The sequence below is a fragment of the Pseudorasbora parva genome, chromosome 10, assembly GCF_024679245.1.
Source record: "Pseudorasbora parva isolate DD20220531a chromosome 10, ASM2467924v1, whole genome shotgun sequence".
Classification (NCBI taxonomy): domain Eukaryota; kingdom Metazoa; phylum Chordata; class Actinopteri; order Cypriniformes; family Gobionidae; genus Pseudorasbora; species Pseudorasbora parva.
Window position 1 is genome coordinate 34,081,463 of NC_090181.1, and position 17,336 is coordinate 34,098,798.

The 17,336-nt window shown below is 38.1% G+C and overlaps 1 protein-coding gene across 4 annotated transcripts in view; it reads right to left on the bottom strand.

Moving 5' to 3' along the window:
- LOC137091488 (neuronal PAS domain-containing protein 3) overlaps window positions 1-17,336 on the bottom strand; it is a 406,675-nt gene that overhangs the window by 127,103 nt on the left and 262,236 nt on the right. For all 4 annotated transcript variants that reach the window (XM_067455959.1, XM_067455958.1, XM_067455961.1 and 1 more), the window contains one exon: window positions 14,078-14,167. In XM_067455959.1, coding sequence (XP_067312060.1) covers window positions 14,078-14,167 — 90 coding nt within the window. The remainder of the gene's footprint in view (window positions 1-14,077; window positions 14,168-17,336) is intronic.

Sequence of the window (17,336 nt, forward strand, 5' to 3'; positions counted from 1 at the left end):
AGCGTCTATTGTTTCGACAATTGGCCTGCCAGACTATCTGCCGCACCTCTAATTTTTCAGTCATCCAATTATTAATGGCCTTTGTTGACTTTGAGATTACCGCTGATTCTTCCTCTTTTCCATAATGTTTCCAGCTTGACATCAAGATGGAGAAGGTCTAACTTTGGTTCCCCAAAGGACGCCGACCAGGAAACCTTGACATGCACAAAGACAGGCACGCGGACGAGCCTGCCCTGCCGAGAACGATAAGGTCACCTGTGGGATTGCTGAGATTATCTCTGTCAAGCACTCGGACGCAGTGCAGTCAAATGATGCATCATGCAGTCATTTTCAGCAGGAAAAATCAATTTCTTCACTAGGTCGCTATTTGCTTTTCAAAGTGCCCTTGTAGTCTTTGGCTCGGAGCACTTATCAATTTAAATGTTGTGAATTAATAATGCTTTTTAAGCCACGTTCCTTGTATAAGCAGGGAAACGATTCCACCCATCACTTTTTTGTCAGTCCCATGTGGGCGACATGTGTGGCCGGTTATTTAATGGAAGAGATAAAACACTTTGAATAAGAATAACACACAAATCGTCTAAATATGGAAGAGGTCGTTTTTACCACATAAATAATTATGATTTAAAATCCTAAACAAATTACAAAGAGTACAAAGAGTACATACATACAGTTATGTATTTGTATGTATAGTCATACTGTATATTTTAGTAAAACTCATTAATAAGTTACAATAGTAATTGTATTACAAGTAAAATATAGAATTAAATTAATTTCCAAACGGGCTTAGGAAAATAGGCCTATATAAACATAGCTGGATTGGGTGATATATACAGTCCCTGACAAAAGTCTTGTCGCTTGTGTTTTTTTTTATACAAGAAATGGCTCATTTTAATCCTACCAGCTTTTGTGATAATGTTTCAGTGAAAAACTAAACTTTCAAAAAGTATTCTAATATTCACAGCTTGGTAAAGCCCATTGAGTCAATTTTTCCAAAGACATAAGTGTTGTCACCTTGTCATATGAGCTTCACCTGTGACTAATAATGGATCAATTAGGTCTCAAGTGTGTATAAAAAGAACCCCAGTACGCTAGACCTTCACATCAACTGCAACTAGACCTCTGCAAACATGCCTAAGATTCACCCTGAGACTAAAGTTTTGATTATCAAGAGGCTGAAGACCAGATCCACTGCTGATGTGGCAGACACCTTCAATGTGTCTCAGCGTCTAGTACAGAGGATAAAAAAAAAGATTTGAAGAGACTGGAGATGTTTTTGATGGATGGCAGGCTTTTGAGTGTCCTTGCAAAAGGTGGCTATATTGGTCACTGATTTGTTTTTGTTTGGTTTTTGAATGTCAGAAATGTATATTTGTGAATGTTGAGATGTTATATTGGTTTCACTGGTAAAAATATATAATTGAAATGGGTATACATTTGTTTTTTGTTAAGTTGCCTAATAATTATGCACAGTAATAGTCACCTGCACACACAGATATCCCCCTAAAATAGCTAAAACTAAAACTAAAAACTAAAACTTCCAAAAATATTCAGCTTTGATGTAAATGAGTTTTTTGTGTTCATTGAGAACATGGTTGTTGTTCAATAATAAAATTAATCCTCAAAAATACAACTTGCCTAATAATTCTGCACTCCCTGTATATATATATATATATATATATATATATATATATATATATATATATATATATATATATATATATATATATATATATATATATATATATATATATATGCATTTACACTTATGCAACTAAAGTGGATTCTGAACACTTCAATGTGAACAGAGACTGATATGGTTTAGCGTTAGATTAGTTGATGCTTCTAATTCATTCAATAAGTTAAAGCCCTACCAGAAGAGCTAAATAAAGATCTTCTTTTCCTTTTCAAATCTCAATCTTTACTATTTAAAAACAACAAAACAGGCTCCAAAGGAGAGTACCACAGCCAGCAGACAAAGCTTAATTGTTCCAGAGGGGCATGATGGGATATGACAGCTCCTCCATGACTGTCTCCGAGCTCAGGGTGAGAGCGGGAACAGGAGGGGCAGTTCTGGGAGCGTTGTGGATCGCGGGTGGCTCAATTAAACATGACCTTCCTCTGCCCCTGTCTCTCGCCGCACCGCCAAAGGCTCACATGCAAATGCTGACCCTCGGCAGCCACAGCATCATAAATAAAAGAATACTTATTATCCATTTAGTAATATTTCCAAGTCTACCTTGATGGGCTGTTCTAACAGCCAGTGAAATTATTCTCCATTGTTTCATTGTTCAGGGCTTGGCTGGTTATTCTGAAATTTGGTTGGTGGCCATAGAGTACTCTGACCTGTATTATTATGAACACTGAATAATTTAAATATACTGTATAATACTATTATTAATTTCAAAACAGATAACTATTATACAATCATTCACTGAAAATATGCAGATTTTATTTATAACAATGTCACTGAAGGATTTATATTTCAGGGTCTGTTATTTATATAAAATTAAAATAACTGTTTTCTATTTGAATTTTCTTAAATGTAAAATGTAAATGTAATTAAAATGTAATTTAATTCTGTGATGACAAAGCTTTACCACCGTCTTTAGTGTCTGAAATCATTCTAATATGATGCTTTGCTATTGTGATGCATGCATGCATATATATATATATATATATATATATATATATATATATATATATATATATATATATATATATATATATATATATATATATATATATATATATATATATATATAAATGAAATATTATATAATATTAAATAATTAAAACAATTATTCTATACATACAAAATATTTTATAATATACCTACAGTAAAGTAAAAAATAAAACAATAAAAATCTGAGAAATATTGATTGATTTTTCACAAAACTTTCACCACTAAATAAATATATTTTGTGCTTATTCTAAACAAAAGTAATACAATAAAATTCATGAATAAAAGCCACACTAACTGATATACCTTGATATATATTTGCTATAAAATAACTTACATATATATCTGTTTTTTTCCTCCAAAAACCGAAATCATAATTTGTAACAATTTCTTATGTCTTTCCTTAAACTTTGCGGTGAAATATGACCCTTGACGGAGATCCACCCAGTCACCTTCACTGGCCATGCCAAAAACGTTCAAAAGCATCACTTCAGAGGATTAATGTAAGAGACACAGGGGGGTGTGGACAAGTGAGAGAGTAAAAATCGAGATAAAGGATGGTCTGAGGGTAACTGACTCACAAAGATGTGATCAGACATTCGGCCAGACGTTTATGCTAATAGATTCGATATTCCTTGAGTCTCCCTGGCCGGAGCGGAGTGGAGCGGAGCACATGGGTGGCTGAGTGATGGGGAGGAGGGCCGAAACTTATGGGAATGTGCCAGTCGAGCCTCTGTTGGACACACACTCCCCTGTCACCTACAGCACAGCAGATGTCTACATTCAATCCCAGCACCGCCTTTCCCTGTGCAACCTGAATAGAGACGGGCAGCGGGGTCTAAAGCCGACGGGCTCTTTTATGAAAATGACGCCCACGACGGGGAAAACAGTACACATTCCTGGAGGCGTTCCAGATCCGTCACTATTGCCAAATGTAGAACGGCAAATTCCTCCACCATATGGTACATTACACGCGGCCTTTGGATGTCAATGTGCGTACTGTACGACAGCTAAGCTGGCGGTTATGGAACAGGAACGCAGTTCAATCTAAATCCTAGGAGGCAGATGAGACCTCAGATGGTCGTGTTATTCCAGATGTATCAATTTCCTTGGGTATCTAGTCCATGCAAGTGCATATGCTGTACTGGCAGGGGTGCCTGCTGCAAATGGCCATATTCCAGAAGCTAATATTCTTTTGGCCAGAATAATGCAATTATTATTTTTCTAGCTATCAGCATAAGCACACGGTGCCATCTGTTACACAAAAGCAAACATACACATCTCAATTACAAAACAGACAGCTGCCCGTGTGCATTGTCAGCGGCGCACAAACGTCGGGGAATGCGCTGACCCGGCCACAAGGTCCTTTTCCAAAGCAGGTTTTCTTCACGACCATCTCGGAAACTCAATAAGAAAATCCCAAGTGGTGCGATGTTATCGCCACCTCTCAATTTGAGTCGACTGTAAAGACAAACCCGGCCATTAATCTGGGAAAGATGGCCGTGCATCCATCACATATTAATTATTGGAGATGAACTAATCACCCGGTGCAGAAGCCAAGCAGAGAGGGATGAAAAACTCAGGCAAGTGAAAAATTTGGCAACATATGCCTATTTACATACAGAAGCTAAATGATAACCGCTATTAGTGCAGCAAAAATGGATAAACGGCCATCTGTTGAACTGAATAATACGGATGCGGATGAAAAGGGGTGTTACTTTTACTGTCAAACACAAAACCTTGTTATCAGCCAGAATCTGAGAGCGGAGTCAAAGTCCATCGAGATAAGAGAGTGAAAACATGTCTGCGCGCTTCAGCTTGGCCACATTAACTGTATTATCAAACGACCGAGGGCAGGTGGAGCCATTGTTTAGCATCATGGTAATGTCGGCCATACAGGAAGAGAGGCTCGCACTCCCTGCAAAAAATCTGCTGGTTTCTCCGGTCTGCACACATTAATCTAACACAAGGTGGTCAATGGCCATGGAAGGAAAAGCAATTTCGCATCCTTCCCTCGCTGACCTGAGGAGAGCAGAGAGGAGGGGACGGATGGACAGAGGAAAGAATGTGAAGAAGAAAAAAAAACATACTCAGACTGGACTTGAGAAAGTCACTCAAAAGCACAATCTTCGCTGTTAAAATGGACATGAAATGGTGTTCGCATTCTGCCATGTGAAATATTCCTAAGTCAAACAGAATATTCAGTGAGAAATAACGTAGGACCAGTGGTGGGCTCTCAGGGCTTTTTCTGCTGGCCTTGTCAAAATATAAAATATACATTTTTATATTTAAATACATTAATTGAATGTGTGTCTGAATGTGTCTAAATGCAATGCAATTACTGTCTATTTCAGTACATTACATGTGGTTATTTTTTGGTGAGGCTGAGCTGTATTTTCTATACGTCATCATCTAAATGCATTACAGCTCCATGGACCAGCAATCATAGTATAGCTAGCCTTCCGTTAAAGCTGCCCTTTTCCAATGGATCATAACTTTGACTGACATGGGTCATAAGCCAATCAATTTTTGATATGTAGTGATAGAACGCCCCAGAGGCCCAGCAAACCCCTCGCTGATGTCATCAGTCGTTTGAACTTTTCGCGGGTTGTGACCGATCTATGTGAAGTAAGCTATGGCCACTGCGGATGACGGGCTGCGTTCTAATGAGCTTCGTGTTCATCCTGATGTCAAGCTGGTAACATTAGATGACAAGCGGCGTTTTTTCTGTTTCTTTTCTTGTTGGTCCGTGTTTTTGTTTGTTTAAGAGTATTTGTGGCAGTGAGTTGATTTTGATTCATTTTACCAGTTGTCTAAACGGTGATATGTGAGTGCAGTGGTATCAATAAATAGTTAAATTCCTTTTGTCTCACGTGTCCTTGTATGTTGCTCGTCCCCTTTCCAAAGATCACTTTGGCTGCATTTACACTGCAGGTCTTGATGCACAATTCCGATTTGGTGACTATATCCGATTTTTTTGACTACCCGCTTTCATCATCTTTTCAAAAGCGACCCGTATCCGATATTTGCATTTACACTGTACACTGGGAAAACGGCCCAAGACATTCTTAACCGGTGAAAGGAAGTCAAACAGCACGATATGCAATGGACGCAGACAAAATGATTGCACAATGTTTTGCTGTCTGCACTGTTCCACACATCTTTAAAGTCGGCAAAACATTTCTCTCTTAAGGCGGAGAAAAAGAGGAGAGCCCTTGACGGGGTTGCCAGGTTTTCACAACAAAACCCGTCCAATTTCAACTCAAAACTGTGTTAAAGTAGCCCAATTCCGCATGAAAACGCGGACTTGGCAACACTGGATCGCAGTTTGTGTCCACCTGAGTTGATGTCATTCGCCTCCGTCCTTTTTTCAATGACGTACGACTCGCATTTACTGGGGAATATCCGATTTGACCGCTTACATGGCAGACGCTAATGCATGCATCCGAATCATATCGGATTTATTACCACATATGAGTGAGGCCTGAATCCGATCCGAGGATATCGGAATTCATGCGTTTTTTTACTGCTTACACGTTCACGTCATAAACGTCATAAAAAATCGGAATTGAGTCACTTGAACCATGCAGTGTAAATGGGGCCTTTGAAAATGAGGTTTGTAACAGTAGTGCGTACAGTGCATGATTGTATTTTGTATGTATCGGTGTGTGTAGTGTTATTTAGGTGGTGGTGTGGGGTGTGTTGATCGTCAGTGAAGGCCCTGACTGAAAACCCCTGGTACGCTAATGAGTAGGACTTTATATTCTCTATTTCAATTTGATTGCTTTGCGAAAAGTAGTATATGCCATTATAGCTTAATAGAAAATTTCTATACAGTAAAAATACGGTAATGCTTTATTTCAATGGTCCACTTTAGACATTAACTATAAGTTTCAACTATTTCTGCCACAATACCATGGTTACAGTTAGTGTACTACATTAAATCCATGATGAACGTTGGTGATTCGTGGATTGAAAAGCCTTCTATAATTTGTTCGTTCATGGCACAATGTGTCACCTGGTTTCTTTGACAGCGAAGTTTGATCTGATATCTATGGTTTATAAAAGAGAATTCTGCGCTGAATTAGAATTCTTCCCACTATATCTTGCTGTGATGTAAATGCATTTAAGATCGGCCCACGAGAAAACCTGTTCTGAGCTAGCCCTGCTAGGTCTGCGCTGCGCAGCTCAAACAAATAGCGCAGTTTTCTCATATGCAACATTAAAGTCAGCTCTTATCAGTTAGGCAGGTTGGTGGTGGCATCGGCAGAAAAAAAAAAGGTCACAAAATGCGACCATTTGGTCACAGTCTGGAATAATCATAACATAAAAAATGCAGTTATCTGGGGAGTCATCTGATTAACCCTGTATTAATTTTCCAAGAGGACAATAACCCAAAACATTCTTATAACTATTGCCAGAATCTGCAACGAACGGAATCTGCTGAAAGTTTGAAAATGATGGACTGGCCTCCTCAAAGATCTCAACCCCATCGAGCACATTTGGGGCGAGTTGGAAAATAAACTGGACAGATCTATTGTACATTCAAAGGAAAGCCTTTGGCTTCAGTTGCAGAAGGCATGGGATAACATTAGTGTTGAGGTTCTCAGAGGAAATGTATTGACTCTATGCCAGAGAGATGTGCTGCTGGAGTTGCTGCAAAATGTGGACACACCAAATATTAAAGGTAAAAGTGGATAAAAACAGTACTCGCTTCATCTGATATTTGATGGCCAGAGCAACCATCTGCATGTTTCATGAACATTATGAAATGAAAATGTTTTGGAGGCAAAAAAGGTCAATATTTTCAGACTTTTCAGGTCTTCTAATAATTTTGGCCATCACTGTGTGTGTGTGTGTGTGTGTGTGTGTGTGTGTGTGTATGCATGTATGTGTGTATATACTATACATATAACATTTTTTTTTAATGATTATTCTCATCTGTATGAGATGCAACCTCTTTTGCTGTTATCAAACCAGAGCTTTAAGTTATCTACCTGCACCCAACATGTGTAACCTATGATCAAACCCAACCCGGAGATTTATCCACTTTACAAAACATGCCATAAATCACGCCGCCAATGACTATTGTGCAGCTGGCTTGGAATCACAGTAAGGTCCAGCTGATGTCATTACGGGGACAGTGAACTCCATGACTGGACGCTTCCTATCTACTTTCAAAGGGATTGAGGAAGAGCTCGATTTAGAGATTAGTGCTCCTCTAGTGCCCTGCGAGGCCGCAGTATCTGTCTGAGAGCAGAGCTTGGATTTGAGCAGCTGAGCGCTCGTATGATTGAGCCGCGGTGCTAAAAGGTCATGCTATCGACTGTGCCTAGTGTAATGGCCGCAGTATGGTTCAAGCCCTGAATCTTTAATAACCTCCATCATTAGCTCTTAGGAAATCAGAGCTCGCACAGAGCGGTCTGAAGAGATCTATTGGCTCTTACCATCGCAATGCAGAGCTGTAACTTACAGGGTTACAAAATTCAGGGTTAAACGGCTGTTAAACCATTATGCTAGATTAAAAAAAAAGTTCAAGGAGAAGTGTTAAACATGACTGATAGTACCACTCCATTCAGACTGTTCTGAACGCATTACAGTTATGTTACTATTTTTTTTCCTGATTTAAAAAAAAAAACTGTTTATAACAAAAAGAAGCAGAAGCATATTAAAACAGCAGACTTAAGCTACAACCATCCTGAGTGCAGTATGAATTTATATTCCCTGTATTATCCAAAGTTTAGTTATCAAACAGACATTTATAAAAAGATAAGCTATCCTGGTGATTACTTGCATGGCTGGAGATGTGCATTAACTGAGCACCAAAATCTAATTTGAACAAATGTTAATTAACTACTCAGAGCGGCAAAGTCAAACTATAAACCTAGCAAATATATGAAAATCATATATTATAGTCTATATTAGATAAACCACAGCACAAAAATGCATAGAACTGTCAATGCAGAAAAGCTTGCAAATTGCTCATCCAATTAATGATGAAAATAATGAACTACACCTTATAAATTTGTGGCCTCTAGGACAGATTAACGCAGAAAAAGGTTTAGCAATTAAGATCAGGAGAGTTATGGGATAAGCTTAACCATGTAAGATAATAAAACCTACTTAGACTAAAGACTTTACAAGCACTTTATCAGCAGGCCAACCTAAAGATAATACCAAAGAAAAAGAGCAAGCCAAATTCCAAAAGCCAGGATTTTGAGAATTAATCAATTATTTGATAAAAATCATCAATCAATTAATGCTGAATTAATTTTGAGTTTGCTTTAGTCTTCTCTTCTTAATTCATATCTCAATCCTTCTATCTAGCAGAATATTTTAATAGTCTTTTACAGCCACTGTTGCTTTTATAATTTAGAAGACTCAATATTTACAATGTCTAAATCTGACAGGTCATAGCAGCACTTGAACCAGACTGAAAGCATATGTATGTTCGAAATGTAATCATAGTGCAATACATAGTATGCACTGCTATTTTAAATCTGTGTATTCCGTGCTGTCACACTCAGTTTTGGTTAGAGTTTGATTTTGATGGTCTCTTAGTTTGGATTTAATTATTATGTTTCCTGCTGGTTGAAAGTGCCCCCTAAATCCTCGTTCACCATTCCCTACATTACTCCTCTAATATAGTTCACTAGAAGGAGTGCATGAAAACGACTGAGTGTATTCGGACACTGAGTGCGCCGAGAGGGCTGTCGCTTTTGCGTAGTTTGTGCTTGCTGTTTAATAATCATCTGTCATGGAGGCTAACATGTATAAACCTTAAAGGTGCACTATGTAGGATTTTTGCAGTAAAATATCCAAAAACCACCAGGCTGGTGCTATATATTTTGTTCAGTTGAGTACTTACAATATCCCCAATTTTTTAATGTAAAATTTAAAATAGCTATTTTTTACCAAGGAACCGGGAGGTCTGAGGGAGTAACCTGTCAATTGCGTCATGTCTGCGTTTCCCTCGGTTTCCAGTTTTATTTGGCAGAAGCGCTTTTCTCTTACTGCAGAGCAACAAGTGTCACAGTAGCCGCCGAGCAAACGCACAGAATAACATCATAACATCACTTTAAACACACTTAAATGTATCTAATATGATAAACAGAGCTGTGTTACCTCATACTCATGACGTAAGCATAAAAGCGAAAATAGCGTCGGCGACTGGTTCCCGTCATAATAAAAGTCCCGCTGCTCGTGAGCCGTGTGTTCAACAATCGCTCCAGCGGCCTTGCTCAGCTCCCTCAACACTCGGTCCTGCTCTGCTTCATGCTACAGTAACGTTAATAATTGCATCCATGAACATTATTTCTGCCTGAGTCCTATCGAGTGCATGGAATTGAGAGATACAGTATTTCATGTTCTGTGATTGTATACTGCATTTTTTGAACCCAGGTCATCCAGGTACTCATAGACTGTGCATAGTGTACTGTAAAATGTATGCTGTTTTATGCCAATTTATACTGTATATGGAAAGGAGCTTTGGTAAAACTTTATTTAAAGCCTTTATATATAATCTATTAAAATATTTTTAATAAGATTTCATTTTTAATATACTTATTATGCCATGTAGCGCACCTTATAATGCATTGATATAGTCTCATGAATAATTGTACACAATTAAAATAAATTAATACACATTTATCCATTCAATGTTCCACCTTTAGATCGTATAATGCATTAAAACACATGACAAAACATTATCAGATGTAACAAGAAATCTGCAAATATTATAATGCATTTTAACTTTGGTTACAATTATTTATGAAAAGATATATTGCATTATAATGTATATTATAATTACCTTATAATGCATTATAAAGACTTTAAGTAAAATGTTATCAGAGTTTGTTTAAAGAGGTAATTCACCACTGGCAAAATGGGCTTTCCATAATACTTGGCAGTTGATAGCTGGAAAAAATCATAATTGACACTGACTGACTAAAAACCTTTTTGAAAAATATAGAAAAACAAAACCCATAATGCACTGGGTATCCAAGGCCACTCCCACCAGTCTGCTCCTATTGGATACCCTTGAGCAGAGTCAAATACCACCTTGCTTTAGTAGGAAATACTACTTAGCAAACTTTAGTCATAACGGTATCGACTTGTTTTTCTCCCAGGCGCAAGAATTTAAAGAGTTTAGCAGGAGAAAGTTACTTTCGGTCTCCAATCAAGAATCCAGTGTGTTGAAATTTCAAAATGAATGACTACGAACACCGGGTAAACAGAGATTTTTAGGGTAAACAGAGAGTAAAAACTAAAAAGAAACGTCATTCCATCAGTTCCCACTGAAGGGAAACACAGTCACGTACAAGCTGTTGCCATAGTGTTCCATTTGTACCATACTTCTGTTTAAAGAGCATATTGCAGGTTAAATTTTTTTTTAGATAAACATATAACCTTGTATGAAAATGCCATATGAAAAGGTAATGCAGGATTTAAAATGTTTTTAAAAGACATAAGAGCACAAATTTAGCAGATAAAGTGGCCGTTTCGTTGGCTGTTTGTAAAACCGCTGTTTTTTTCAACATCGCGTCATATTACGTCACGAGAGGGAGTCGTCTGCCAAGCTCTGCATTGGCTCAGTGCAGAATAGGTTGGTATTCTGTAGTAATCAGTGTATTTTCGGTAGTTTTTCTATTTAAATTTATCATTGTCATGGAAAATGATATATAGTGTCCAAACTGTCAGGACATTGAGTCCACAGGTTTCCTAAAAAAAATAGTTAGAAAAGCTGCATTGTGGCGTTTTGTGCAGGTGAAGAGACGGTACTTCACTTCTGCATCTGCTTTGACACACGCGGTGGTGTGTGTGTGTGTGTGTTCACTTTACACCGCGGATTATCAGCGATATGATGAAGTTTAACATTGCAATACTCATGTAGTTAAAGGATAATATTAAATGATTAAATACTCACACGCAATGCTTCTTGGCTATTGTTTTTACATTAATCAATTTCAACATTGATTAATACAAAGTATGTAGGCTACATAAACACACATGCATAGTCTCACACTTTAAACAAAAAAGTCAGGAATTATGTGCTGATAATGTATATTTTATTCAAGCCAAGCGTATATACATCGTTCACTCAAATACATACTCAAAACGTCATACATCCCATACATCCAAACTATCGACGGTGAATCGGCACAAAATAAACCCATAACACAGAATGAGTGAATAAAGGATCACAATAACACGTTATACTGTCTGTGGATCGGCCGCGGCGGAGTGTGACGGCCGGTCGAGGATCCGTCAGACGATCAGCTCGGAGAAACCGCGTGAACTGAGCGCCGTAACTGAGGCGATCCGGGCGTGCATACACACACACACACACGAGCGCGAGCGTTCGCGTTAAACAGAGACTGGAGACTCAAACCAGAGACTCAATGTTGCTGCTAGCTTTAGATAGAAAACATTACTTGTGTGCAAATGATTTGTTGAAAAGCATAGAACAGCAGCCCTTTCAACAGAAACAACTAGAGAGGGAGTGAGGGCGCACGTGCGTATGTAGGCTATGTGTGTCATGGTGTGTGTGTGTAAAAAGGCACTGTAATGGTTGCAGCAACTGAGCTATAGCATAATAATACTCAGATCTAGCCTGTGACATTGTTGTGCATGATAGGGGACAGCCATGCTGGTGAAAATCAAGCCGGCCGACTCCCGATTTTTTTTTTGATTTTGTATGTTTAAAAAATATCGTGAGAGAGGGAGGTGCGAGAAACGTGCTCGGCTCGTCGTGTTTATCCTCACATGCTGCGAGCCACGACCATACGAGCATCCACAATGTCCACGCGAGGGAAAAACATCTGCGAGCTCATATGTCAGCAAAAACAGCACCGGGTAACGTTACGCCCCGCGCCCGGCTTTAACGTCTAATGTGGATGGCGAGTGTGACTTAAGCCAGATGGTCTGAACTTATTATTAGTTTCTGTTATTGGTATACTCCTAGATGACCAATAGCAGCTTTGCGATTGCCTGATACATGATAATTATCTGCGAAGTATTGTAATCTGAGCACAGCGTATAATGTTATGAGCAGACTCTCTCACCTGCTCTGTTTTCCACTGTTTCTCCTCACACAACAACTCAAATCCTCTCCTCTGATCGTTGTTCTGTCTAATCCTGGCCTGTCCCTTATTGTGTGTCATAATTGCATGGCTGTGGTCTGCCATATGAGTATTAATAAACATTTATAATTTCCTCAGCGTCCGAACTGCCATTGCGATCCATTGTTTTCCTATGGTTGAAAGTCACGGCACTCCCTCTCGTTATGTCACTTCCGGTTTGCGCATTTTTAGATGCGGAAGTAAAATTCTCTCACAAAAACGACTCAAAAAGACTTATTAGCGTATTTACAAGTATATTTTAAAGAAATTCTAGGTCCTACATTTTTTTTCTATACACTGACTCACTGGAGTCTCTAACCTGCAATATGCTCTTTAAAGAGCAGACAAGGTCTGATACAATTTTCAGTGATAAACCTACCCTTACAATACTTGTTCGATTAATAACCCTCCTCTGATCGGACTGTTCGTAGGCGGAGATACAAAAATGCGGAAGTATAATTTGTAGTTTCCAAGGAAGCCCTGGAGCTAGAGCTCAAAAAATTCAGAAAAAAGATGGTAAAACATCTATTTTTTAGCAGAATCCTTTTTTTTTCAAAATCCCTCTGGTTCATTTTCCAAACTAGACATGGTAGGTCGAATCGAGTGCATTGCATTGTGGGATACATTACTCCTTGTAGTGTGCCCTAGTTGTACACTGCACATGTTGGGCCCTCACATACTGTGGACTGTATATAAGCTGCATATCATTTTCTTTCAAAAACTGTGGTAGTCGGTCATCCAGAACACAGCCCAAATTATTCCAGCTCTCTGACAGACAAAAATGAGTTAAACTGCTGCAAACCGTTACAGTCACCAGTACAGTGAGCATTTTGAAGGCACCTGTGTGGTTCGGATTTCTCATACAAGGACAGCAAGAAACTACTCTGATGATTTGTGTGGATTTTTGAACCACCGGTGAACAGAATCTGCCTGTTGTGCAGCCGTGTCTGGTTTGATTGAAGCCTGCTAGCACTTGAGATGAAGCTCAGCTAGACAGGACCGCAAGAGTTCTGAAGGTCACTTTCTCACTGTCTGACCTCGCCGATCTGTCTGTTTATTGAAAGGCCCTGGCTCGAGCCAACAGGAGTGGGGAACACGCTAGCATTCCAATGAGAAAATCTCTCCGGCACTTAAAATATGCAGTGATGAACGCTGCGAATTAAACAGCAGCTAACAAAACCGCAGGAGTTTATCTAACACTAATTTGTCCAGATTCTCTTCCGCACCGATGGACGAAAAGAGATGGGAGAGTTAAAATCTCAAGTGCACTCACCTGTGAAAGCCCCAGGTATATGGACACCGTCTCTGAGATGTACAAAAACCTCCCCTCCTTGTTTAGTGCAAATACAAATCCATCCAGGGACTGTGGAGGAAACAGAAAGAGAGAAAAGAGAAGAAACAAGTCAGGCGAGAGTCTCACAAATAGCTTATTTTTCACAGCACAGAGAGAGAAGCCATCAAGCCCAGAATTGCAAACAGAAGCGTATCCCATGTGGAAACGACTGACAGATCATTAAAGAGCAACAATTACAACATCAATTAACAGCTCCGGATCACAGACGCCTCAACTCTAAGGGATGGTGTGAGCAATACATAAATATTAGGCAAAAAACGCCTCATTCGTATGAATAAAGGTAGGTTTTTTTTTTTTTTTTTTTGCCAAATAAGATATTTTTTTTGTATTTCCAGATTAATTTGAGTTAGTTAACTCAATTACACAGTGATCTGTGAGAAAGCTTCATAATTTGAATTATATAATTCAATATAATTCATAAGTTTCATAAATGATGAACTTTACACTGTTATTGAACTGGCCCATTGTTGAGGTAGACCTATCTTTACCTTACGTCACTACATTCTTCCTTGACAATTTATTAAATAGTAATACAGGTGTAATTTTTGGTATGTGTCTTATATGTACAGGACGAATATAGTGTTGTAGCCTCCAATAATCGCAATAAGCTCCGTGTTTTGTTACTATCGATAATAAACAAAGTGTCATCTTTCAAATTCTGTCTATTTTTATCGCTCTTTAATGTGGCATGACAGATCACTGTATAGATACCAAGGTACTATAGTACTAAGTTTAAGCGATTGAAACCAATCATCTCTTCCTCTTTAATGGTATGTTGGAATAAACAACTTACTGAAACATACACCGATCAGGCATAACATTATGACCTAATATTGCGTTGGTCCCACTTTGCTGCCAAAAAAGCCCTGACCCATTGAGGCATGGACTCCACTAGACCCCTTAAGGTGTGCTTTAGTATCTGGCACCAAGACATTAGCAGCAGATCCTTTAAGACCGGTAAGTTGCGAGATGGGGCCCTCCATGGATCGGATTTGTTTGTTCAGTGCATCCCACAGATGCTCGAATGGAATTGTCTGCAATAATGCTTAGGTAGGTGGTATGTGTCAAAGTAACCTCCACATGGATGGCTGACCCAGTCTTCTAGCCATCGCAATTTTTCCATTTTTTCCAACAGATCAAATATGAGGAAGTTTTTTTCACTTGCCTCCTATTATTTCTCACTCATTAACAGTTGCCATGATGTCAGTATAGTCAGCGTTATTCACTTCACCTGTCATAATGTTATGCCTGAATGGTGTATATATATATGTGTGTGTGTGTGTGTGTGTGTGTGTGTGTGTGTGTGTGTGTGTGTGTGTGGGTGTGTGTAAGATTGTTATTCTCTTCACCTGTCAGTGGTCATAATGTTATGCCTGTAATCGGTGTATACTTTGTGTAATCGCTTTTACCATTGAATTTTTTCAACGGTAAAAAGACGTCAATAAAACAGCTTGTAAATTATATATCACTTAACATTTACCTAAGGCAAGCAAAAAAAAAAACAAAAAAAAAAATATTTTGCTAAATATGCACTATATTAGCCAATCTATTCATTATATCTTACTTAACCTGTTAGGGGTCTTGATTATTTAATGTATGTTAAAAAAATTCTGTAATAAAATTAATTAATTATTTTGAACAATGAATTCAAGTAAAAACAATTTTATAATTAGATTTAGAAGTTAATGCAAAAACTGGCTCATGTGCAGTTTACATATTTGCAAACAATTTGTTATTTGAGTATTGATTGACAATTCTAAATATATTATAAAAAATAATTTAGGCTAAAGGTTTGTGGCCTCTGTTGTTAACTTTTAATATTATAGTAATGTGCAAGGCTCCCTTTATAGTTTACAGCATTAGCAGAGATTTTTTTTTAACATTTGACTATAATTGAATTTATTATTTATATACAGATAAACAATGTGTTTAGTAAACCACTGTTTAATAAATAAAGAGACAATTTGTTCAGTAAATGACTTAATTACATTAAAGTATTCTCCCTCTGCTGTACTGAACTGAACCGTGAATCAATGTACGTAAAGAAACCGTCAGTTTTGTGTCCGGTTACACCACTGTTAATCACAAATGTTTTAAATTAAGTTATGCCATATATTAGGATGTTCTACCAATGCTATGCTAAAGGGAAAGTCTGCATGTTCATCATACATTCATTGTATTTTCTAAAAGCATGTTATTAAACCGCTATTGATTTATTGTCAACAATAAATCTGTGCATGTTTAATTTTAAAATGTATTTTTGACCGTTTTTAATCAAAACATAACTTGATCTTCTGATGAAACGACAGACGTCTCCCCTTTCTCACACTCCATTGCAAACTCTCATACAGATTTGACTCTATCCAATCAACAACCAATAAAATTCCCACCCTACATTTAATTCTTTATCGATAATCTATGTGCGTTTCAGCATTATGTTGGCAATCAGCGCTGTGATTGACAAATGAAATCTTTAGATTCTGCTGTGGGCAGGATTTGTGCTCAAATAGTTTAAGGGGAAAAACAACACTGCATCGCTGTGCCAATTAGTGTACATATTGTATTCAACCAGCATGTTAACTAAAAATGGAATTCATTTCTCAAAAAATGTCATTTCTCACATTCTGGAGAGAACCCTTTTTTCAATGCACAAAGATAGCAGTGTCATAGATAACAGATAAAAGATAACAGAAACATTTCACAGCACACACAAAAAACATATGAAAGCTAAAGTGCGTGATTGTGAACAAAATCACCTCTGATTGGTCAATGACACACCGCAGCTGCAAAAATCACTTTTTATCTTGCATGGTGTGAGCTACAGGCACAGCTTGGCAAGCGGTTCTGTTTTCAGCGCCACCGCCGTTTTGCCGTCAGCTTCAGCTTTCTGACTGAAAATAACAATCCACACTTACAGCAAACAGCAGGCATGTGACGGCTTTTTTTGCCAATTATATTATGTTGCTACTTGCAGATTTCATGGAACTTTCCAAGTGAAAGTTCCATGAAAGCACTAAAAGGTTAATTCTGTATTGTGTATGAAAATAACTTACCACCTACACTAAACCGTATAGCGTTAACAAAAGCAAATGTGAGATAAAAAACATTTACTGAAGCATTAAAATGCCATTTTATCATGCTTCTAGAAGTGCAATGCAGTACCAGATGAGCTACCAAA